The sequence below is a fragment of the Pempheris klunzingeri genome, chromosome 3 (assembly GCF_042242105.1).
Source record: "Pempheris klunzingeri isolate RE-2024b chromosome 3, fPemKlu1.hap1, whole genome shotgun sequence".
Lineage (NCBI taxonomy): Eukaryota > Metazoa > Chordata > Actinopteri > Acropomatiformes > Pempheridae > Pempheris > Pempheris klunzingeri.
Genome location: NC_092014.1, coordinates 207645 through 232918, shown reverse-complemented (window position 1 = coordinate 232918; position 25274 = coordinate 207645). Strand labels below are relative to the sequence as shown.

General features: G+C 50.4%; 2 protein-coding genes across 2 annotated transcripts in view; one reads left to right on the top strand and one right to left on the bottom strand.

Annotated features, from left to right (window-relative positions):
* Positions 1–696: 696 nt before the first annotated feature.
* Positions 697–17195, top strand: LOC139225602 (calpain-2 catalytic subunit-like). The gene is made up of 21 exons (XM_070856386.1): positions 697–933; positions 2109–2178; positions 3497–3618; positions 6273–6406; positions 7394–7562; positions 7795–7878; positions 8161–8246; positions 8993–9067; positions 9150–9310; positions 9387–9556; positions 9885–9896; positions 10009–10220; positions 10761–10797; positions 13649–13714; positions 14309–14366; positions 14474–14538; positions 14743–14811; positions 15065–15143; positions 15320–15436; positions 15519–15577; positions 16891–17195. Exons 1-21 carry the CDS (start codon positions 697–699, stop codon positions 16912–16914), a joined length of 2106 nt encoding a protein of 701 aa, XP_070712487.1. The 3' UTR covers positions 16915–17195.
* The window catches only part of aars2 (alanyl-tRNA synthetase 2, mitochondrial (putative)), a 20019-nt gene continuing 11936 nt past the window's right edge, over positions 17192–25274 (bottom strand). Inside the window, exons 9-22 of the mRNA XM_070856385.1 lie at positions 25186–25274; positions 24890–25017; positions 24531–24669; positions 24276–24445; positions 24074–24187; positions 23718–23858; positions 23452–23589; positions 23218–23321; positions 20390–20498; positions 19071–19196; positions 18879–18989; positions 18073–18156; positions 17859–17972; positions 17192–17774 (exon numbers count right to left, since the gene is read on the bottom strand). The exon at positions 25186–25274 is cut by the window's right edge and continues 26 nt beyond it. Of these exons, the coding sequence (XP_070712486.1) occupies positions 17610–17774; positions 17859–17972; positions 18073–18156; positions 18879–18989; positions 19071–19196; positions 20390–20498; positions 23218–23321; positions 23452–23589; positions 23718–23858; positions 24074–24187; positions 24276–24445; positions 24531–24669; positions 24890–25017; positions 25186–25274 (1732 nt within the window). The 3' untranslated portion in view covers positions 17192–17609. The remainder of the gene's footprint in view (positions 17775–17858; positions 17973–18072; positions 18157–18878; positions 18990–19070; positions 19197–20389; positions 20499–23217; positions 23322–23451; positions 23590–23717; positions 23859–24073; positions 24188–24275; positions 24446–24530; positions 24670–24889; positions 25018–25185) is intronic.

Genomic DNA, 25274 nt, shown 5'->3' with positions numbered 1-25274 from the left:
ATAAGAGTAATAATAATTATAATTATAATAATTCACTATGAAAAATCCTCTTGTAGCATGTAAGATACACAGGAACCTGGAAAACACTGCACTGAAATCTCACTTTGTTCAAACTACAAAAATATAATCAGGAAAATGTATTTCGAGAATCAAAACTTCACATGATGCAGAAATGCAGCCTTCTGCTCTGTTTTAAATAATATTTGAGTTTATTCAAGTTACCACAAACGGAATTTGTGGCAAAAGAAAAGAGAAAACAACAGAGGAGTGGAAGTGTAAAACCAGCATTAAAGGGAAGTTCTTACTGTAAAACTACATCCATCATCTAAGTCTTTCTTCATTGTGCTGTTTTTGTTCATTTACTCGGATTCAGTTCACTAACAGTAAAACGTGTTAAACAGAATCTCTTAATTATCATTTTTCAAAAACAAGACAATAGTTTTATTTTGAAGGGGCCTACTGGAAGTCTTACCTGTCTGTCTTCACGTTAATCCAGCACAGTGAACACTCCCTACCTGACATCACTCACCTGCAGCCTCCACACCCTCCAAAACTTTCCGGACCCAGCAGATCCTCCAGGCTCCGGACCCAGCAGATCCTCCAGGCTCCGGACCCAGCAGATCCTCCAGGCTCCAGACCCAGCAGATCCTCCAGGCTCCAGACCCAGCAGATCCTCCAGGCTCCAGACCCAGCAGCATGTCGGGCATCGCGGCCGCCCTGCAGCTCCGGCGGGAGAAGTACGGGGGTGTCGGCACCAACAAGCGGGCGGTGAAGTACCTGAACCAGGACTACGAGGCTCTGCGGCAGCGCTGCTTCCAGACCGGCCGCTTGTTCCAAGACGACACGTTCCCGGCGCTGCCCCCCTCCCTGGGCTTCAAGGAGCTGGGCCCGGGCTCCTACAAGATCCGGGGGGTGTCCTGGGAGAGACCCACGGTCAGTTAACACGCTGTTCAGGCTCAGATCAGCTGGTCTGCCTTCTCTCCCCTCACACACCAGGTTCACTGATAGAATTAGATCCTGTCCTGATTCCCCAGGACTGGATCACCAGATCCCTTCACACTGTTCAGTCTGTTTCCTTGCTGTCTGGTTTACAGTGACAACAAAGTAAGAAGACCGAAGTGCAGAGGTCCCAGTGCTGTTTCTAAAAATGTCTAATGGTAGTTTGTCAGCCTGGTTTCCTCTCAGATCAGATAACAGCTGTCAGATCCAAACAAACACTCAGATTAGAGATGATATCTGCTGCTGGGCTGCACGCCGTCTCTTCTGACTGTGCTCTGTGTTTGAGCAGAGACTCCACCTGCTCCACCCGCTCCACCTGCTGCACTGAGAGCTCTGGTTAAACTGGGCCGCTGCTCAAGGCTCAGTTCACAGAAACCCAAGAGTTCCAACTGTTATAATTAAATTAAACTCAACATTTAAGACAAGATGGACAATAAGTCGTCAGAGCGCTCAGATTGTAACTCAGGAACAACTCCATCTTTTGATGAAGATCATGTGAGATGATCGAAAGCTCCAGAACTGCAACAATCAGTCAATTAATTAATAATTGCAACTCATCAGCAACCAGTTTGATAAGTGACTGATGTCATCGTCTGATGACCGTGGTTCACAGTGGGGGGGTGGCAGAGTCTCTGATCTGATCTACCGTGCCCACCTCTGGACGCTCTGTATATATTATTATTATTATTAGTATAGAGACAAACACCAACAGACCAGCGGTGGAGCCTCCATCAGTGGAGCTACATCCAGACAGCATCAGTACTAGCATTAGTGCTAGCATCATTGTTGGCATCAGTACTAACATTAGTGCTAGCATCATTGTTAGCATCAGTACTAGCATTAGTGCTAGCATCATTGCTAGCTAAACACTAAACACAGCAGGGCCTTTGTTGGTGGAGCAGAGGCAGAGCAGTGATGATGAAGCACTTTGAGTAGTTCAAATGACAAGAAAATACAGACCATTTACCACTTACCATTTGCATGGGGGAGTGTGAGAGTAGGAATAATGTTACCCATCCTGTTCTCCTCGTTCTGCACCCCCCCCCACCCCCACCCCCACCGCCAGCTGGTTCAGTGTGTCACCTGGTGTTTGTTGTGTTTCTGAGCAGGAGCTGACCTCTGACCCCGAGTTCATTGTGTCTGGAGCCTCCAGGACTGACATCTGTCAGGGAGCCCTGGGTGAGAACACAACTACACAACTACACAACTGTAGCTGTGAGTGCTGCAGGTGTCTCGATATGCAGACGATGTGCTGCTTTATTGTTCTAATCTGCTGAACCGTAGTGGGACCTCAGGATTGAATAACCTCTGAACAGACACGTCACAGGAAGCAGATAATCTAGTGGATGTTAAAATGAGTGTATTTTCTTCCCCATAAAACATTTGAAAACCTGCTATTTAAAAAAAACTAGTTTAAATCCTGTTGTTTTTAGTAGCGACAGTCTTCTTCCTCATTGCCTTCGTTGCTGCATTACTGCCACCTGTAGGTCAGTGTTGTAACGGGAGACTGACGGCAGGATGTGGTTTGCTTCATCAGTTTGCACAAAACAAAGAAAGCTTGTCAAAAACCTCCTAGTGTATCTTTTAATCCTTTGGTCTCTCTGAGAACATCAAAGTTACCAAATCTGGACATTCATGGTTTTCATAGGACAACAAATACAAAAACAGGAAGTGTCCAATGTCTACCTGTGCCAGCATTTGGCCAAGTCCACAGGTGAAGTTCCTGCAGTCATCGTTTACTGAAGAACAAAAGCACCAGAGTTAATGAGTCTCAGGGTTGGAGTTGTATTATGTTGTTAGATTATTATCTCATGTTTGACTGTGAGTGAAGAGAATAAGATGGAGCTCAGTTTATTCTGGGATCAGAAACACGTCAGTGTAATTAAAGCCAGAGTTGTTTTCCCTGCAGCCGGTCAGACTGGAAGAACTGGTTCCAGTAACTGAAGAGACCCACAACCAGACCTCCAGCTCAAATAACTTTATTTGTGATTTGAGTGCAAACAGGATTTATTGCTCAGATGTCAGTACAGAAGGAGAGAGCCACTGGACAGAAGGACGTTAAGAAGCTCAGAGGACATCTGAGTCTCACAATAGAAAACCTACCTAATATAACAAATAATGAATAATTAAATTAATGACAATGGAACTTTCCTGTGTGTGTGTGTCTGTGTGTGTGTGTGTGTGTGTGTGTGTGTGTGTGTTGTCATGGGGACAGTAAACACGCTGACAGGGCAGCGGCTGTCTCGCTGTGATGTCATTGTGTGCTTGTGGGAGTAGTTTCCATGGTAACCAATGTAATCACCTGGTTACCATGAGAGCGCAGACAGGTCATCATTAAAGGACCATACCGCTGTTTCTGTCTCCAGGTAGATTTCTCTCCTGAGCAGCAGGACGTGATGGTGTGTTTAAGAACCCTCTTCTGGGTTTGATGTTTCTTCATTGACAGTTTTTCAGTTCCACAGACCTAAGCCCCACCCCCTTCCTGTCCATCCTCTAGGTGACTGCTGGCTGCTCGCCGCCATCGCCTCTCTGACCCTCAACGAGGAAGTTCTGGCCCGAGTTGTTCCACACGGACAGAGCTTCAAGGAAGGAGAGTATGCCGGCATCTTCCACTTCCAGGTACACAAGTACGCAGTACCAGTGCCTGGATATTACAGTACAGAAGGTACCGGGGATAAAAATACTTGAGTTCACCGGTAGTACTCGTCCTCAGGGCCGTCTCTGCAGTTTAGGGCTCCTAAATGTTAACCACTTTATCTTTAAACACAGCTGGCTGGAGATCTGCTGAGAGACGCTCGATTTCTTCAACAGAAGTGGGCGTGGCCACTGTGACGTCACCCGTTAGTTTTGTGGATGCCATTTTAAAGCTTTAAGTTTGGGTTTATGGGCATCGTCATCTTGATGTTTTGGAGCCAGAACATGACGTTCATTCCACAAAGACGTCCTCTGATTGGTCAGTGAGCAGGTAGCCCCGCCCTAAAGTCCCCCCTCTTCCTGGTGTATCTTCCTCTAAATGGACCATAACTTACTAAATGAACTGAAGAAGACTGTAAACTAGAGACTGAGAGCAGAAACTGTTCACTGAGCTGATAAATCAGGAGAGAAGTCTCCTCATTTCCTCATTGACTTCCATCCAATCAGACTTCTGTTTGGAGCCAGTGGAGTCGCCCCCTGCTGGACACTAGAGAGGATGCAGCTTTAAGGCTCTTCAGCATCGGCTCCACTGTTCAGACCCAGAGGACACCGACACTCTTTATAGACTGATACCGACCAATCAGAGGACGGTTCTTTATCCAGACTGATACCGACCAATCAGAGGACGCTTCTTCATACAGACTGATACCGACCAATCAGAGGACGCTTTTTCATACAGACTGATACCGACCAATCAGAGGACGCTTCTTCATACAGACTGATACCGACCAATCAGAGGACGCTTCTTCATACAGACTGATACCGACCAATCAGAGGACGCTTCTTCACACAGACTGATACCGACCAATCAGAGGACGCTTCTTCATACAGACTGATACCGACCAATCAGAGGACGCTTCTTTATAGACTGATACCGACCAATCAGAGGACGCTTTTTCATACAGACTGATACCGACCAATCAGAGGACGCTTCTTCATACAGACTGATACCGACCAATCAGAGGACGCTTCTTTACAGACTGATACCGACCAATCAGAGGACGCTTCTTTATAGACTGATACCGACCAATCAGAGGACGCTTTTTCATACAGACTGATACCGACCAATCAGAGGACGCTTCTTCATACAGACTGATACCGACCAATCAGAGGACGCTTCTTCATACAGACTGATACCGACCAATCAGAGGACGCTTCTTCACACAGACTGATACCGACCAATCAGAGGACGCTTCTTCATACAGACTGATACCGACCAATCAGAGGACGCTTCTTTACACAGACTGATACCGACCAGTCAGAGGACGCTTCTTTATCCAGACTGATACCGACCAATCAGAGGACGCTTCTTTATAGACTGATACCGACCAATCAGAGGACGCTTCTTTATAGACTGATACCGACCAATCAGAGGACGCTTCTTTACACAGACTGATACCGACCAATCAGAGGACGCTTCTTCATACAGACTGATACCGACCAATCAGAGGACGCTTCTTTATAGACTGATACCGACCAATCAGAGGACGCTTCTTTATACAGACTGATACCGACCAATCAGAGGACGCTTCTTTATAGACTGATACCGACCAATCAGAGGACGCTTCTTTATACAGACTGATACCGACCAATCAGAGGACGCTTCTTTATAGACTGATACCGACCAATCAGAGGACGCTTCTTTACACAGACTGATACCGACCAATCAGAGGACGCTTCTTTATAGACTGATACCGACCAATCAGAGGACGCTTCTTTACACAGACTGATACCGACCAATCAGAGGACGCTTCTTTATAGACTGATACCGACCAATCAGAGGACGCTTCTTTACACAGACTGATACCGACCAATCAGAGGACGCTTCTTTACAGACTGATACCGACCAATCAGAGGACGCTTCTTTACAGACTGATACCGACCAATCAGAGGACGCTTCTTTACACAGACTGATACCGACCAATCAGAGGACGCTTCTTTATCCAGACTGATACCGACCAATCAGAGGACGCTTCTTTATAGACTGATACCGACCAATCAGAGGACGCTTCTTTACACAGACCGAACAATCAGACTGTGGTCAGAACAGGTTCGTCATCATGATGCATAAAAATAATAATTATAATAATGATGATGATATTGCCAAAAATACGCAAAACATATGAAAATAAATTCAAAATGGCTGACTTCCTGTTGGGTCCAGTTCTGTACGTGAAACACGTGTGTGCTCATGTTTCTGATGCCGAGGATTCTTCAATCCTTCATGTTGAATTCCTGAATTGAGTCTCTGAATTACAGAGTTCTGAGCTGCTCTGTGTGGAAACAGTCTGAGGTAACAGTGTTGTTTGAGCTGTTTGAATAAAGATTGATCGATTGATTAAATTTCATGTATGTCAAACCAAAAGGAGGGGCTACATTTTCAAGATTTTACGGGGCACTGTGGAGCTATTTGGCCACGACCATGTCCAAGACCCACAACAAGATCTCATTTTCACACTTCTGATGTGCACAGTTCACAGAATCTTTGACTGCTAGAAAAACTAGAATAAAAGTAATTCATTTTCATGAATTATGTTGTTCATAATGTTGGGGCCTGTCTGTCTCTCACCTGTCTGTAGTTCTGGCAGTTTGGGGAGTGGGTGGATGTGGTGATTGACGACCGACTGCCGGTCAAAGATGGAGAGCTGCTGTTCGTCCACTCGGCCGAGGGCTCAGAGTTCTGGAGCGCCCTGCTGGAGAAGGCCTACGCCAAGTAAGTGACCCCAGTGTGACCCCCAGTGTGACCTAGAGAGTGACCCCCAGTGTGACCCCCAGTGTGACCTAGAGAGTGACCCCCAGTGTGACCTCCAGTGTGCCCTCCAGTGTGACCTTGAGAGTGACCTCCAGTATGACCCCCAGTGTGACCCTCAGTTTGACCCCCAGTTTGACCCCCAGTGTGACCCTCAGTTTGACCCCCAGTTTGACCTCCAGTGTGACCCCCAGTGTGACCCTCAGTTTGACCCCCAGTTTGACCTCCAGAGTGACCCCAGTTTGACCCCCAGAGTGACCCCCAGTTTGACCCCCAGGAACAGGTGGTACCTGATTCTCCACCTGCTGCCACTTTGACCAGTAACAGACCTCAGCCACCTGAGCTCAGCCATGATTGGTGGCTGTGTTCAGGTGTGTTCAGGTGTTTGTTCCCACATGTCATCCTCAACGCCTGCTGCATTCTTCACATTCATTCAGCTCAGAGCCCCACCCTGCCACACACTACACACAGGATTGTGGTGTAGCTGTGGTGCGGTTGTGGTGCGGTTGTGGTGTGGTTGTGGTGCGGTTGTGACGCGGTTGTGGTGCGGTTGTGACGCGGTTGTGGTGTGGTTGTGGTGCGGTTGTGGTTGTGGTGCGGTTGCGGTGCGGTGCGGTGCGGTTGTGATGCGATTGTGACGTGGATGTGGTGCGGTTGTGTTGTGGTTGTGACGCGGTTGTGGTGCGGTTGTGACGCGGTTGTGGTGTGGTTGTGGTGCGGTTGTGGTTGTGGTGCGGTTGCGGTGCGGTTGTGATGCAATTATGACGTGGTTGTGATGCGATTGTGATGTGGTTGTGGTGTGGTTGTGATGCGGTTGTGGTGTGGTTGTGATGCGGTTGTGATGTGATTGTGACGTGGTTGTGGTGCGGTTGTGGCGTGGTTGTGGTGTGGTTGTGACGTGGTTGCGGTGCGGTTGTGATGCGATTGTGACGTGGTTGCGGTGCGTTGCAGGCTGAATGGCTGTTATGAGGCTCTGTCTGGGGGGTCGACCACCGAGGGTTTTGAGGACTTCACTGGAGGAATCGCTGAGGCCTACGACCTGAACCGCCCCGATCGTCACCTGTTCCACGTCATCCAGAAGGCTCAGAGCCGCGGGTCCCTGATGGGTTGCTCCATAGACGTAAGTTCACTCAGAGAACACACGGTGGGTCCGACTGGTACTTGAATGACCCGTATGGATACAGGTGGGCCCGCCCAGTGTCAGCTGGGACTAGCTCCAGCCCCCCCTTGAGGAGAGATTACAGATAATGGAGGGAAGAGGGCTGATTATGAACATTAATGCGTCGTCATACAAAGACTGTTTGGGTTCGTTTGTATTGAATTGAATTTGCTGACTTTGTTTTTGGTTTCAGATCACAAGCTCAGCCGACTCAGAGGCCGTCACCTCTCAGAAGCTGGTGAAAGGCCATGCCTACTCTGTGACAGGTGCAGCTGAGGTGAGAGGACACTCCCCCCCCAGTGTGTCTGAACAGCTGAAATCAGATAAAGTAATTGTGTTGCAGTGGACAGAAAAACGTAAACACCTCCCACCATTGACCTGAGCAGGAGGAGGGGCTTACTGGAGTTTTTAAACACTGAGGTGTTCAGATGCAGAAACCTCAGCCTGTCAGACACCTGTCAGCAGCTCACCTGACGAGGGATGGGGCCTCCCATCTCTGTGGGTGGATTTGAAATGATGGTGTCAGGTGTCACTCTGTGTGTGCTCTGATTGGCTGCAGGTGGAGTACCGTGGCAACATGGAGAAGCTGATCCGGATCAGGAACCCCTGGGGTCAGGTGGAATGGACCGGAGCCTGGAGTGATAAGTAGGCAACTGTGATTGGGGGGGGGGGGGGGGCATCCAGAATAAAGCTCCAGAAAACAGAGGGTGCAGAACCTCATAGAGAACCTGTCTGTTTTTAAGGTTCCTTCAGTCTCTCAGTGATCCACTGATAGCTGTCTGAACATCCAGGGGTTCATCCTCTGCAGACAGGAGCTGCTGTCTGAACATCCAGGGGTTCATCCTCTGCAGACAGGAGCTGCTGTCTGAACATCCAGGGGTTCGTCCTCTGCAGACAGGAGCTGCTGTCTGCTGGTTCATCCAGTGTAATTTAAATGTAATTTTTTTACTCGGTGCTACAGGAGTCATGTTCTCTTCTCCAAATCAAATCGCTGCTCGACTCGTCTGGACATATTTCAGTTTTTATCCACAGTAAACTTGGAAATGAACCGTGAACCCTAAAACAGTAACGCTAAAGAATACTAGCCGCCCCTCACAAGTAAGAGTCCGCTGTAGGATCCATGTACGTAGTTCTCTGGTGTTCTGACTGACTTACCTGAGCAGGTATCATGTCAACACAGCTGGCCCCTCCCTGGGGGGGTGGAGTCTCTGCACTGCTGCCCTCTGCTGGTCACTGTGCACCTCAGCTCCTCACAGTATGACATCACGGGAGGGCAGGGTCATGTGACACACCTGTGGCTCCTTCACACACAGATAAGACCCACGTCCCACTTTTATTTCCTGACCGTAAAGTGAACCATGTTTCCTGTTTCCTGTTTCCTGCTCCCACAGCTCGATGCAGTGGCGTTACATCAGCGACGAGGACCGAGAGCGTCTGAGTCATCGCTCAGAGGACGGAGAGTTCTGGTAAAAATTGACCTCCTCCTGACCTGCAGCCGACCCGACCGTCGTCACTGTGTGGAGTCCCACCCTCTGCTCTGTCTTCCAGGATGTCCTTCTCTGACTTCCTGCGACATTACTCCCGGCTGGAGATCTGCAACCTGACGCCAGATGCCCTGAGCGACGACTCCATCTCTAAGTGGGCTCTGTCCAAGTTTGACGGCAGCTGGAGGAGAGGATCCACTGCAGGGGGCTGCAGGAATTATCCCAGTGAGTGATCCTGTCGACGACAATGAGCGGGGGCACCGGCCCCACACCACTCTGACGCTTTGTCCTCTGACCGCAGACACGTTCTGGACAAACCCTCAGTTTGTGATCAAGCTGGAAGAGGAGGACGACGAGCCGGACGACGGAGAGGCCGGCTGCAGCCTCGTGGTCGGTCTGATCCAGAGGAACCGCAGACGCATGAGGAAGATGGGAGAGGATATGCACACGGTGGGATTCGCCATCTATGAGGTGAGAGGGGACGCTGGCAGCTTGTCAGGACACTGTGGACTGAAGAGTCCGAGGTAGTAAAAGTGTTGGAATTGGTCCATTAACAGGCTGCAAGTCAGGCTGTTAATGGATCAAACAAGCACTTTTAGTGGACCGTTTGGTGGCTGCTGGCTGAGGTGATCTACTGGACCAGTTCCAACACTTTTACGACCTACCAGTCACTCAGACACCAGGATCAGGACAGAGAGGATCATGGGTAGAAACAGTGGAGTGACCTTTTTAAAATCAGACAAACTCTTGAGCTGTGCCTTTAAACCGTCTGTCTGATTCTTCTTCTCTTGTGTTTCAGGTTCCTGATGAGGTACGAAGACGACCTGCTCACTGCTTTCATCAGCTGCAATGCACCAAGTCTGACTTCGCCTGTCTGTCTGTCTCTTTCTTTCTCCCTGCCTGTCTGTCTGTCTGTCTGTCAGTTCTGTGGGCAGAGGAACGTTCACCTGAACAGGAACTTCTTCCTCCGTCATGCCTCGGCTGCTCGCTCTGAAACCTTCATCAACCTCAGAGAAGTCTGCAGCCGTTTTCGTCTTCCTCCTGGCGAGTACCTCATCCTCCCGTCCACCTTCGAGCCACACAAGAACGGAGACTTCTGCGTCCGCGTGTTCTCCGAGAAACACGCCGACTTCCAGTGAGTCTGTGTTCACACTCAGACCCGTTAGAGTCCAGACCAGAATTTCCAACGGGGATCAATAAAGTATTTCTATCTATCTATCTATCTATCTATCTATCTATCTATCTATCTATCTATTCATCTATCTATTCATCTATCTGTTAGAGTCCTGGCTACAGAGAGCCAGTCTGGCCCCACCTTGTGCAGAAACATGGAATCGTTGGTGGTTTTGTTGCTTTGAGTCGGAGGTTCTGGTTGACGGGAGTTTAAACTGGGTGACGGCTCTGTGTGCTGTGGAGGTGAAACAGTTTCTGAAGTTGTTCACACCGTGTCCTCACAGCGAGCGACCAAACCCGTCTGACTGCTTCCTGTCGGTCCTCACTGGGCGCCGTTTAGAGCTGAACTTTACTTCCTGTTTAAAGCTTGTTAATGGAGGAGCAGCAGCTGATTGGTGGAGCTGAATGAGGAGTTACCTGTCCGATGGCTCCTCCTCAGAAGCGTCACGTGGCTGCTGTGTTTGTGATGGATGCGAGTGACGTCTCATGTTTGTCCCTGCAGAGAGCTGGACGACCCCGTGGAGTCCCGGGTGGAGAAGGTGAGCTGATGGATGTGTTTATGAGTCTGTGACGTCTGTGAAGGTCTGTTCAGCCTCACTCTTTACCTTTAGAGTCTGGACTCGCTGTCCGCCTGGTTTCTTTGTCGTTAATGTTTCCTGATGAATCCCGATCAGAGTTTAAAGTCTCCAGTCTCAGTTTGTGGTGAAGACGGTAAAGAACCATTTACCGCTCAGTGAGCTACATTCTCTGTCCCCAGCTAGCTAGCTAGCTACGCTGCGTCCCCGTGCTGACGTCCCTCATGTTCTCTGAGCTGCTGTGTTGGATCACAGACTCCTGGTCCTCTGATGAAGGATCAGACCCTCTACCTGCTGCTGGGACCACATCCTGATACCAAACACAGTCACTGACACGCCGACTGATGCTGCCTTCAAATGAGGAAGTTTAAGCGGTTACGTTGTGAGAACACCGTTACTTGGCAACGCTGCAATATAGATGTCAAAAGATGTTGAGACTGTCTACAAACCACCAAGGGTAGCATTGTAGCTAGCTAGCAAGCAGGTAACGTAACGGTAATACAGAAAATGTGAGGCTGTTGGGAAGATCAGCATTTTCCTCAGCTGAAGAAAAACTCTATTCCTAAAATGGCGACATCTTAAATCGCTGTCCGCCGAACAACAGAGTTCTTATGGACGGTTACTGTGAATATGTTAAACACGAGCGCATTTGAAGGCACCATGATAGAGCTTTTAATTCAGTACCGTTAGACACTGAGCTAACAGGTTAGCTAACTGAACATTAGCAAGCTTGTTAGCTTGAAGAGCTTCATTTCCCGTCTTCTATTGTTCAACTACATGTGAAGTAAAGGGACCCCTTTAACAGAGAGAGGGAGAGGGAGAGAGAGACAGAGGGAGAGAGAGAGAGAGAGAGAGGGAGAGAGAGAGAGATGGAGAGAGAGAGAGAGAGAGAGAGAGAGACAGAGGGAGAGAGAGAGAGAGATGGAGAGAGAGATGGAGAGAGAGAGAGAGAGACAGAGGGAGAGAGAGAGAGAGATGGAGAAAGAGGGAGAGAGAGAGAGAGAGAGAGGGAGAGAGACAGACAGAGAGACAGGGAGAGGGAGGGAGAGAGACAGAGAGAGAAAGATATATAGAGAGAGACAGGGAGAGAGACACAGAGAGAGAGAGACAGACAGAGAGAGAGACAGAGAGGGAGAGAGAGACAGAGAGAAAGAGAGGACGTAGAGGGTGTAGAGGATGTAGAGGATGTAGAGGACGTAGAGGATGTAGAGGACGCAGAGGACGTAGAGGGTGTAGAGGACGCAGAGGACGTAGAGGGTGTAGAGGACGTAGAGGGTGTAGAGGACGTAGAGGACGTAGAGGACGCAGAGGATGTAGAGGACGCAGAGGATGTAGAGGACGCAGAGGATGTAGAGGACGCAGAGGATGTAGAGGGTGTAGAGGACGCAGAGGACGTAGAGGGTGTAGAGGACGCAGAGGACGTAGAGGGTGTAGAGGACGCAGAGGACGTAGAGGGTGTAGAGGACGTAGAGGGTGTAGAGGACGCAGAGGACGTAGAGGGTGTAGAGGACGCAGAGGACGTAGAGGGTGTAGAGGACGTAGAGGGTGTAGAGGACGTAGAGGACGTAGAGGACGCAGAGGATGTAGAGGATGTAGAGGACGCAGAGGACGTAGAGGGTGTAGAGGATGTAGAGGACGCAAAGGACGTAGAGGGTGTAGAGGACGCAGAGGACGTAGAGGGTGTAGAGGACGCAGAGGACGTAGAGGGTGTAGAGGACGCAGAGGACGTAGAGGGTGTAGAGGACGTAGAGGGTGTAGAGGACGTAGAGGGTGTAGAGGACGTAGAGGATGTAGAGGATGTAGAGGACGCAGAGGACGTAGAGGGTGTAGAGGACGCAGAGGACGTAGAGGGTGTAGAGGACGTAGAGGACGTAGAGGGTGTAGAGGACGCAGAGGACGTAGAGGACGTAGAGGACGTAGAGGGTGTAGAGGACGTAGAGGACGTAGAGGACGCAGAGGACGCAGAGGACGTAGAGGACGTAGAGGGTGTAGAGGACGCAGAGGACGTAGAGGGTGTAGAGGACGCAGAGGACGTAGAGGGTGTAGAGGACGCAGAGGACGTAGAGGGTGTAGAGGACGCAGAGGACGTAGAGGGTGTAGAGGACGTAGAGGGTGTAGAGGACGTAGAGGACGCAGAGGATGTAGAGGATGTAGAGGACGCAGAGGACGTAGAGGGTGTAGAGGATGTAGAGGACGCAGAGGACGTAGAGGGTGTAGAGGACGCAGAGGACGTAGAGGGTGTAGAGGACGCAGAGGACGTAGAGGGTGTAGAGGACGCAGAGGACGTAGAGGGTGTAGAGGACGTAGAGGGTGTAGAGGACGTAGAGGACGTAGAGGACGCAGAGGATGTAGAGGATGTAGAGGACGCAGAGGACGTAGAGGGTGTAGAGGACGCAGAGGACGTAGAGGGTGTAGAGGACGTAGAGGACGTAGAGGGTGTAGAGGACGCAGAGGACGTAGAGGACGTAGAGGACGTAGAGGGTGTAGAGGACGTAGAGGACGTAGAGGACGCAGAGGACGCAGAGGACGTAGAGGACGTAGAGGGTGTAGAGGACGCAGAGGACGTAGAGGGTGTAGAGGACGCAGAGGACGTAGAGGGTGTAGAGGACGTAGAGGACGTAGAGGACGTAGAGGACGCAGAGGACGTAGAGGGTGTAGAGGACGTAGAGGACGCAGAGGACGTAGAGGATGTAGAAGGTGTAGAAGGTGTAGATAGCGTGATGGTATTTAGCCAGCTAGCTCTCCAGCTAATGCTAACTGTGACATCATCATGTCTCTATCAGTTAACATGTGGAGCGCTGACTTCCTGTTTCAGATTGAGATCAACGAGGACGATGTGGACGACCGCTTCAGAGGCCTGTTTGGTCAGCTGGCAGGAGGGGTGAGCGATGATGGTGGTGGTGATGGTGATGGTGGTGATGATGGTGGTGGTGATGATGATGGTGATGGTGGTGATGATGATGATGATGATGGTGGTGGTGATGATGGTGATGGTGGTGGTGATGGTGATGGTGGTGATGATGATGATGGTGGTGGTGGTGATGATGATGGTGGTGGTGGTGATGATGGTGGTGGTGATGGTGATGATGGTGGTGGTGGTGGTGATGATGGTGGTGGTGATGGTGGTGATGGTGGTGGTGGTAGTGATGGTGGTGGTGGTGGTGATGATGATGATGATGATGATGATGATGATGATGATGATGATGATGATGATGATGATGATGATGATGATGATGATGGTGGTGATGATGGTGGTGGTGATGATGGTGGTGGTGGTGATGATGATGATGATGATGATGATGATGGTGGTGATGGTGGTGATGATGATGATGGTGGTGGTGATGGTGATGATGATGGTGGTGATGGTGGTGATGATGGTGGTGGTGATGATGATGATGATGATGGTGGTGATGATGATGGTGACGAAGGCCTTTAGTTTAGCATGTTTGATGGTAACAGAATGTCTGTGCTGCAGGACTGTGAGATCTCGGCCTTCGAGCTGCAGAAGATCCTCAACAAAGTTGTGACCAAACGTAAGAACGACGATTCTCAGGTCCTGGTTCAGGTCCTGGTCCTGGTTTAGGGTCAGGTCCAGGTCTGTCTGCAGGTGTGAACAGTGTCTTCCTCTTTGTGTCTACAGGATCCGACATACAGACCGATGGCTTTAGCATCACAACATGTCGCAACATGATCGACCTGCTGGATGTATCCTTCCGCCACAGGAAATAGGTCCTCAGTACAGGACAGATCAGAGGTCGTGTGCTGAACAGCGACAGTAATCGTTAGTAGCAGCGCTGACGCTGAGTGAACATGGTGATCATTGGGGGCTGATGGGTAAAATGACGTCATTCAGAGTGTGTGACCAGCAGCTGTCCAGTCCATCAGAGAGCTCCTCAACTCCACCTGCAGAGAGACGGCAGCGGCAAACTGGGTCTGCTGGAGTTCAAAGTGCTGTGGACCAAAATTGAGAAGTACCTGGTGAGTCCAGACGAGACAGCGAGCGGCGTCTTTATCTGAAGAAGAAGAAGAAGCCGACGGGAACGAGCCCCTCGCTGTTCCTTATCTCAACAAGTCTGATTTAGAAACGACTTAGCATACGGTCTGTTATACAGAAAAAACAGACTGGCCAATCATAATCAAGTATCCAACAAAGCTGTGATGATCACAGACAATATTCAGTCAGTAATTCGTTATAATACAGTGCTGCCGTCATGTCTGTGCTGTGTGACAGGCCGTGTACCGTGAGAAGGATGTGGATAACTCGGGGACAATGAGCTCCACGGAGATGAGGTCGGCTGTGGAGGAAGCTGGTAAAACACAAACACACCTTTCACAATAAAGCGCTGTGTTTCCTGTTACTTCCTGTTTCATCAGGACTTGTTTGAATCTTTACTCCACATTTGTTTCTCTCAAGTTCACTTTATCTGTTTAACGTTTTAAAACCACCTCATGGTTTTAACTTTTATTCTCATTAACTCTGTTTGAGGCTTCAGTCTGAACAACCCGCTCCATCAGGTCCTCGTGGCTCGCTATAGCGAACCAGACCTCACCATCGACTTTGACAACTTCGTCAGCTGTTTGGTCCGTCTGGAGAACATGTTCAGTGAGTCCCCGCAAACCACACGGCCCTCAGAGTCGTCACCATGTTGATGTTGATGATGATGAAGAATGTTTCCTCTCTACAGACATGTTTGAGACGCTGGACAAAGAGAACTCAGGAACCATTGAGCTGAACATGTTGGAGGTAAGAAGCTTCATGACGACTGTAGATCAACAGGAACAGGCTGCGTCACCAGACGTGTGCTTGTCTGGTGGTGGTGTATCAGCTACAGTAGGTGGAGGTGATGGTGTATCAGCTACAGTAGGTGGTGGTGTATCAGCTACAGTAGGTGGAGGTGGTGGTGTATCAGCTACAGTAGGTGGTGGTGGTGTATCAGCTACAGTAGGTGGTGGTGTATCAGCTACAGTAGGTGGTGGTGTATCAGCTACAGTAGGTGGAGGTGTATCAGCTACAGTAGATGGAGGTGGTGGTGTATCAGCTACAGTAGGTGGTGGTGGTGGTGTATCAGCTACAGTAGGTGGAGGTGGTGGTGTATCAGCTACAGTAGGTGGTGGTGGTGGTGGTGTATCGGCTACAGTAGGTGGTGGTGGTGGTGTATCAGCTACAGTAGGTGGAGGTGGTGGTGTATCAGCTACAGTAGGTGGAGGTGGTGGTGTATCAGCTACAGTAGGTGGTGGAGGTGGTGGTGGTGTATCAGCTACAGTAGGTGGTGGAGGTGGTGGTGGTGTATCAGCTACAGTAGGTGGTGGTGGTGTATCAGCTACAGTAGGTGGAGGTGTATCAGCTACAGTAGGTGGAGGTGGTGGTGTATCAGCTACAGTAGGTGGTGGTGGTGGTGGTGGTGGTGTATCGGCTACAGTAGGTGGTGGTGGTGGTGGTGGTGGTGGTGGTGTATCGGCTACAGTAGGTGGTGGTGGTGGTGTATCAGCTACAGTAGGTGGAGGTGGTGGTGTATCAGCTACAGTAGGTGGTGGTGGTGGTGGTGTATCAGCTACAGTAGGTGGTGGAGGTGGTGGTGTATCAGCTACAGTAGGTGGTGGAGGTGGTGGTGTATCAGCTACAGTAGGTGGTGGTGGTGGTGTATCAGCTACAGTAGGTGGTGGAGGTGGTGGTGTATCAGCTACAGTAGGTGGAGGTGGTGGTGTATCAGCTACAGTAGGTGGTGGAGGTGGTGGTGTATCAGCTACAGTAGGTGGTGGTGGTGGTGTATCAGCTACAGTAGGTGGAGGTGGTGGTGGTGTATCAGCTACAGTAGGTGGTGGAGGTGGTGGTGTATCAGCTACAGTAGGTGGTGGTGGTGGTGTATCAGCTACAGTAGGTGGAGGTGGTGGTGGTGTATCAGCTACAGTAGGTGGTGGAGGTGGTGGTGTATCAGCTACAGTAGGTGGTGGAGGTGGTGGTGTATCAGCTACAGTAGGTGGAGGTCAGACCATTAGTCAGACAGACATCTGTGATTCAGAACCACTCCTGCTGACTCTGCTTTCATTTTCTTACAGTGGCTGAACGTGTCTCTGCTCTGAGGAACCATCCTGATCCCGGTTCTGATCCTGATCCCGGTTCTGATCCTGATCCCGGTTCTGATCCTGATCCCGGTTCTGATCCTGGTCCCAGACAGACTGGAACTGGAATATTCTACGTTTGGCGAATTGAGTTTTTGGTGTCTTATATTATAATCATGGGGGAGAGACACCTGTTCAGACAGGTAGCTGTGCTCTGATTGGTCCAGCAGACTGTATCTGTGCACAGGTGTTTTGTTGTGTCGGTCTTATTGCAGGTTATTAATTAATAATAAATCAATTAATCAGTCAGTGACTGTTTTTATTTCGTATCAAACAAAAAAAAGATTTCTAAAATATCGCCTTTGAATAATCAGCCGTCACACCTGACCCTGCCATCCAATGAGAAGAGCCCCTGCAGCTGTGGGCGGAGCTTACAGTCACATGTACCTGCACTGTGGTGCTCGATCAATATACAAAGCTAACCATTAGCATGCTAACAACTAGCCGCTTATTACAGCTGTTCTGATTGGCTGACGACAGCACAACGAAGCCCCGCCCCCATATAGGCCACACCCCTTCCCACCAAACTGACATGTCATTGGTTCATATGTCCCGCCGGCATTTTTCCTGCTCAAACAGGAAACCGTTCTTCTGTGCAGCCCTCTCCGGAGGCGGCATCATCTTGGAATGATGTAATTTCCCACTTTATGACATCATCACTTTGTTTTCTGGTAAGCGTACTCCTCCGCCCATGCCAGAGCCTCTGTGATGTCACTGCTGCTTCCTGTTCCCTTGGCAACCAGCATGGAGCCACCAGCGCTCCCCCCAAGGTGACGACACACCGCCACCGCCCAATCAGAGGCCAAGAGGGACGGCGAGTCCTGAGGAGGGAGAGGACAACAAATCAGACGCTCCAGACAAGACCCCACCCCCAATGATGTCACTGACAGGTGAGTCGTCGTTACCTTGGGAACCTGACAGGCACATAGGACCTTCCCAGAATGCCTCTGGTGGGCGAGAAGCATCACGTTACTGTGAGGAGCCGCGGCGCTCAGCTGGTTCACCGTCTTCATCAGCACCTGACAGGAAGTCATGTCATCAGACAGCAGCAGTCGGTCATACAAACTGCATGATGGGAAGCGGAGGCTCCACCTACACCCGTCAGAGGTCTGATCTTACCGACAGAGAGTCCGTCTTCACAGAGTCCACCAGCAGGTCCCCCCGGCGCCTCTTCTCCAGCACAGCCTGAGCTCTCACTGAAGCCTGTGCAAAGCATGATGGGAAATCCCACAGTCACAACACAGAAAACAGCCCAATTCCCCCCCCCGCTAGCTGGGGGAGATCAGAGCAGCCTATTGATCACTGATCAGCCTCTGATTGACAGCCAGTATGGACAGGCTCAGGTGTGAGAGAGAGAGAGAGAGAGAGTGAGACAGAGAGAAAGAGACAGAGAAAGAGACAGAGAGAGAGACAGAGAGAGACAGAGAGAGAGAGAGAGAGAGACAGAGAGAGACAGAGAGAGACAGAGAGAGAGAGAGAGAGTGAGACAGAGAGAAAGAGACAGAGAGAGAGAGAGAGAGACAGAGAGAGAGACAGAGAGAGACAGAGAGAGAGAGAGAGAGACAGAGAGAGAGACAGAGAGAGAGACAGAGAGAGAGACAGAGAGAGAGAGAGAGAGACAGAGAGAGAGAGAGACAGAGAGAGACAGAGAGAGAGACAGAGAGAGAGAGAGAGAGAGAGAGAGAGAGAGACAGAGAGAGAGACAGAGAGAGAGAGAGAGAGACAGAGAGAGAGAGAGAGAGAGAGACAGAGAGAGAGACAGAGAGAGAGAGAGAGAGACAGAGAGAGACAGAGAGAGAGACAGAGAGAGAGAGAGAGAGACAGAGAGAGAGACAGAGAGAGAGAGAGAGAGAGAGACAGAGAGAGAGAGAGAGAGAGAGAGACAGAGAGAGAGAGAGAGAGATGTGTGTGTGGTGTGTATCCACCTCTCTGGCCTCCAGCTTCCTGACTGTGGTGTTGCTGGTCCTCTGCAGGGCTCTGAGTCGAGCCTGCAGCTGTCTGCGCTGCCACTGGGGGATGGGGGTGTTGTCCACAGCCTGACAGACAAAGCACAGGGTAAAACGGCGCCCCGTCTAATCACCACCTCAGCCGCAGTGCATTATGGGTAGTGTACGTACGTCAGAGAGGACGCCGACCTCCTTGGCGAGGTGCTGGGCGGAGTCCAGGCCGGTGGGCGCGGAGCCTGTCAGTCTGGTCGACAGGGCGTCCACATCTTGAGACAACGTCTGACCTGCCTCCCGGGCCTGAGGACAAAGACCGCCATCATCTTCATCACCATCATCACCATGTTCACCATCATCATCACCATGTTCACCATCATGTTCACCATCATCATCACCATGTTCATCATCATCATCACCATGTTCACCATCATGTTCACCACCATCATCATCACCATGTTCACCATCATGTTCACATCATCATCATCACCATGTCCACCATCATCATCATCACCATGTTCATCATCATCACCATGTTCACCATCACCATCATCACCATGTTCACCATCATCACCATGCTCACCATCATGTTAACCATGTTAACCATCATCACCATGCTCACCATCATCATCATCACCATGTTAACCATCATCATGTTCACCATGTTAACCATCATCACCATGCTCACCATCATGTTCACCATGTTAACCATCATCACCATGCTCACCATGTTAACCATCATCACCATGTTCACCATCATCACCATCATGTTCACCATCATCATGTTCACTATCATCACCATGTTCACCATCACCATGTTCACCATCATCACCATGTTCACCATCATCATCATGTTCACCATCATCACCATCATGTTCACCATCATCATGTTCACTATCATCACCATGTTCACCATCACCATGTTCACCATCATCACCATGTTCACCATCATCATCATGTTCTCCATCATCACCATGTTCACCATTATCATGTTCACCATCATGTTCACCATCATCACCATGTTCACCATCATCACCGTGTTCACCATCATCATGTTCACCATCATCACCATGTTCACTATCATCACCATGTTCACCATCATCATCATGTTCACCATGTTCACCATCACCATGTTCACCATCATCGCCATGTTCACCATCATCATGTTCACCATGTTCACCATCATCACCATGTTCACTATCATCACCATGTTCACCATCATGTTCACCATCATCGCCATGTTCACCATCATCATGTTCACCATGTTCACCATCATCGCCATGTTCACCATCATCATGTTCACCATGTTCACCATCATCATCATGTTCACCATGTTCACCATCATCATCATGTTCACCATGTTCACCATCATCACCATGTTCACCATCGTGTTCACCATCATCACCATGTTCACCATCACCATGTTCACCACCATCATCATCATCATCATCATCATCACCATGTTCACCATCTTCATCATGGTGGCAGTAACTGACCTGTGTGGCATCCCGTCCCGTCACAGCTACGATGCGACTGATCCCCTTCACCATCTGTCGCTCTGAAACCACCACCAGGTCCTGGATGGCTCCGGTCTGCAGCAGGTGGCTGAACGAAGACCGCCATCAGGACAGGTCACAATTTAACGACACGCAGAGAACACGTTCACACAGACAGAGAACACGTTCACACAGACAGAACACGTTCACACAGGCAGAGAACACGTTCACACAGGCAGAACACGTTCACACAGACAGAACACGTTCACACAGACAGAGAACACGTTCACACAGGCAGAGAACACGTTCACACAGGCAGAGAACACGTTCACACAGACAGAACACGTTCACACAGGCAGAGTCACGTTCACACAGACAGAGAACACGTTCACACAGGCAGAGAACACGTTCACACAGGCAGAGAACACGTTCACACAGGCAGAGAACACGTTCACACAGACAGAACACGTTCACACAGGCAGAGAACACGTTCACACAGGCAGAGAACACGTTCACACAGGCAGAACACGTTCACACAGACAGAACACGTTCACACAGACAGAACACGTTCACACAGGCAGAGAACACGTTCACACAGGCAGAGAACACGTTCACACAGGCAGAACACGTTCACACAGACAGAACACGTTCACACAGACAGAGAACACGTTCACACAGGCAGAGAACACGTTCACACAGGCAGAGAACACGTTCACACAGACAGAACACGTTCACACAGGCAGAGTCACGTTCACACAGACAGAGAACACGTTCACACAGGCAGAGAACACGTTCACACAGGCAGAGAACACGTTCACACAGGCAGAGAACACGTTCACACAGGCAGAACACGTTCACACAGACAGAGAACACGTTCACACAGGCAGAACACGTTCACACAGACAGAACACGTTCACACAGACAGAGAACACGTTCACACAGACAGAGAACACGTTCACACAGGCAGAACACGTTCACACAGACAGAACACGTTCACACAGACAGAGAACACGTTCACACAGACAGAGAACACGTTCACACAGGCAGAGAACACATTCACACAGACAGAACACGTTCACACAGACAGAGAACACGTTCACACAGACAGAACACGTTCACACAGGCAGAGAACACGTTCACACAGGCAGAGAACACGTTCACACAGGCAGAGAACACGTTCACACAGACAGAACACGTTCACACAGGCAGAGAACACGTTCACACAGACAGAGAACACGTTCACACAGGCAGAACACGTTCACACAGACAGAACACGTTCACACAGGCAGAGAACACGTTCACACAGACAGAGAACACGTTCACACAGGCAGAGAACACGTTCACACAGGCAGAGAACACGTTCACACAGACAGAACACGTTCACACAGGCAGAGAACACGTTCACACAGGCAGAGAACACGTTCACACAGACAGAACACGTTCACACAGACAGAGAACACGTTCACACAGGCAGAGAACACGTTCACACAGGCAGAACACGTTCACACAGACAGAGAACACGTTCACACAGACAGAACACGTTCACACAGACAGAGAACACGTTCACACAGACAGAGAACACGTTCACACAGGCAGAGAACACGTTCACACAGACAGAGAACACGTTCACACAGGCAGAGAACACGTTCACACAGACAGAACACGTTCACACAGGCAGAACACGTTCACACAGGCAGAACACGTTCACACAGGCAGAGAACACGTTCACACAGGCAGAGAACACGTTCACACAGACAGACAGAACACGTTCACACAGGCAGAGAACACGTTCACACAGGCAGAACACGTTCACACAGGCAGAACACGTTCACACAGACAGAACACGTTCACACAGGCAGAGAACACGTTCACACAGGCAGAACACGTTCACACAGGCAGAGAACACGTTCACACAGGCAGAGAACACGTTCACACAGACAGAACACGTTCACACAGACAGAGAACACGTTCACACAGGCAGAGAACACGTTCACACAGGCAGAGAACACGTTCACACAGGCAGAGAACACGTTCACACAGACAGAACACGTTCACACAGGCAGAGAACACGTTCACACAGGCAGAGAACACGTTCACACAGGCAGAACACGTTCACACAGACAGAACACGTTCACACAGACAGAGAACACGTTCACACAGACAGAACGCGTTCACACAGACAGAGAACACGTTCACACAGGCAGAGAACACGTTCACACAGGCAGAGAACACGTTCACACAGACAGAACACGTTCACACAGGCAGAGAACACGTTCACACAGACAGAACACGTTCACACAGGCAGAGAACACGTTCACACAGACAGAGAACACGTTCACACAGACAGAACACGTTCACACAGGCAGAGAACACGTTCACACAGGCAGAGAACACGTTCACACAGACAGAACACGTTCACACAGACAGAGAACACGTTCACACAGGCAGAGAACACGTTCACACAGACAGAACACGTTCACACAGGCAGAGAACACGTTCACACAGACAGAGAACACGTTCACACAGGCAGAACACGTTCACACAGGCAGAGAACACGTTCACACAGGCAGAACACGTTCACACAGACAGAACACGTTCACACAGGCAGAGAACACGTTCACACAGGCAGAGAACACGTTCACACAGACAGAGAACACGTTCACACAGACAGAGAACACGTTCACACAGACAGAGAACACGTTCACACAGACAGAGAACACGTTCACACAGGCAGAGAACACGTTCACACAGGCAGAGAACACGTTCACACAGACAGAGAACATGTTCACACACAGGTAAAGAGGTGACCAGGTGTGTTTCAGTCTCACGTTCCACAGCAGAGCTCCACAGATGTCTGTTTGTCTCTCCGATCCTCCAACAGCTCAGAGACCAGAATCCCCACAGACACCACCCGCACTGGGTCAGGGTACACCTGCAGACAGACAGGTAGACAGACAGTCAGTCAGTCAGGGTACACCTGCAGACAGACAGGTAGGCAGACAGACAGACAGACAGACAGACAGACAGACAGACAGACAGACAGACAGTGAGACAGGTGTGACCTCATCCACGGTCCTCAGCCCGGCGATGTTCCTCGCCACCTGCAGAGGAAGCTCCTCACTGTGGACGATCTGATTGGCTGAGATGATGTCATTGACACGCCCCTCTACCTGCTGCAGCTGAGACACACTGAGAGAACCCTGAGAAGGACAGACAGGTAGACAGTGAGACTGGTACACAGACAGACAGGCAGGCAGACAGGCAGGCAGACAGACAGACAGACAGACAGACAGACACAGACAGACAGACAGACAGACAGGTATGTGACCTTGGCGCTGAAATCGAAGCGGAGCCGATCAGCTGACAGGTGAGCTCCTCTCTGCTGGACGGACGGACCGAGGACGTCCCTCAAGGCCAAGTTCAGGATGTGAGTCGCCGTGTGTTTGACCATACAGGACAGCCGGTGCACCTGAGGGACGGACACTCACAGTCACCCCCCCTCGACCACACACGGCCCGCTCCTGTGAACACCTTCCTCCCCGACCGGGGTTAGCTTCCTCCGACCGGGGTTAGCTTCCTCCGACCGGGGTTAGCTTCCTCCTGACCCTCAGCTTGTAATAAAGTCTGATAAAGACCAGGTGTGTGTCTGTGTGTGTGTGTGTCTGTGTGTGTGTGTGTGTATACCTGGTCCAGGTGTAGTTGGACCTGGTCTCCAGTCTTCAGGCTGTCAGCTGCGGTCACCTGGTGGACCACGTACCCCCCCGCCAGGACCACAGCCTCCACAGAGAACAGGACATCCTGAGAGACACACACACCTGTCAGACCTCGCCTAGACACCAGAGGTAATTTTCCCATGATGCATCTCCCCTTTGAGCGGTCAGCTGACCTGCAGGCCTTCCCGGGTGAAGTAGCCCTGGTCATGTGACTGCCCCCCCTGCTCGGCGTAGAAGCAGGTCTGATCCAGGATGACGCTACAGCGCTGACCCTCGGCAACCTCCGACACCAGACACTGACCATCATACAGGGCCAGCACAGTTGCACGGCATGCTGGGAACACTGGACAGGAGGGACAGGTCAGACAGGTGGGAAAGGGGTGTATTCTCCAGGTGTGTCGCCTGTCCAGGTAGGGTGGGGGGCGTACCGTATCTGTCCTCCTCCAGTCTGTACTCGTACTTGAGGCTGTCGTCAGTGTGAGGAACGGCGAGACGCTGCAGCTCCGCCAGGCTGAGCACGTCCAACGACACCTGAGACCGCTCACCTGACCGCTGGTCACAGGTCACCTGACAGAGAAATGTTGGACGTTCACAGTAAAAGCCCTCTCGACCTGCTCCACATGATTGAATTCATACATTTCCCTTTTCAAAATAAAAGCCCCAAACAGTAAAAGCCCAGCAGCAGAATCACTGATGAATAATAAACATCCTCTTGGGAGCCACTCTCATACTGAACACTGGTTAGGAGAACCCAGGTGCATTATAGGAGACAGTTGCGAGGTGTCACCTTGTGGTTCTCAGCCATCAGTCGGTCCAGCTCCTGACGGTCCACCTGGACCCCCCTCTCCTCCAGCATCAGGTCCACCAGGTCCAGGGGGAAACCCAAGTCCCTGTGCAGGGACCAGGCTACCGAGGCTGACACACACACACACACACACACACTTTCAAATTAAAAGTAAAGCTCCTGTCCTGGTTTCTTTCAGTCAGTTGTCTTTAAGTCCTACAGTATCTACCCTAATGATAACTAACAGAAGAAGAACCTTATGACATCCTAACCGGCCCCGAGGGCTGATGGGAACTGACCCGGGAAGACTCCATGTCTGCAGTCCTTCCTGCTGAGCGTCCGGAGGATCAGCCTGCTGCCCTGCTGCAGGGACGACAGGAAGTGAGCC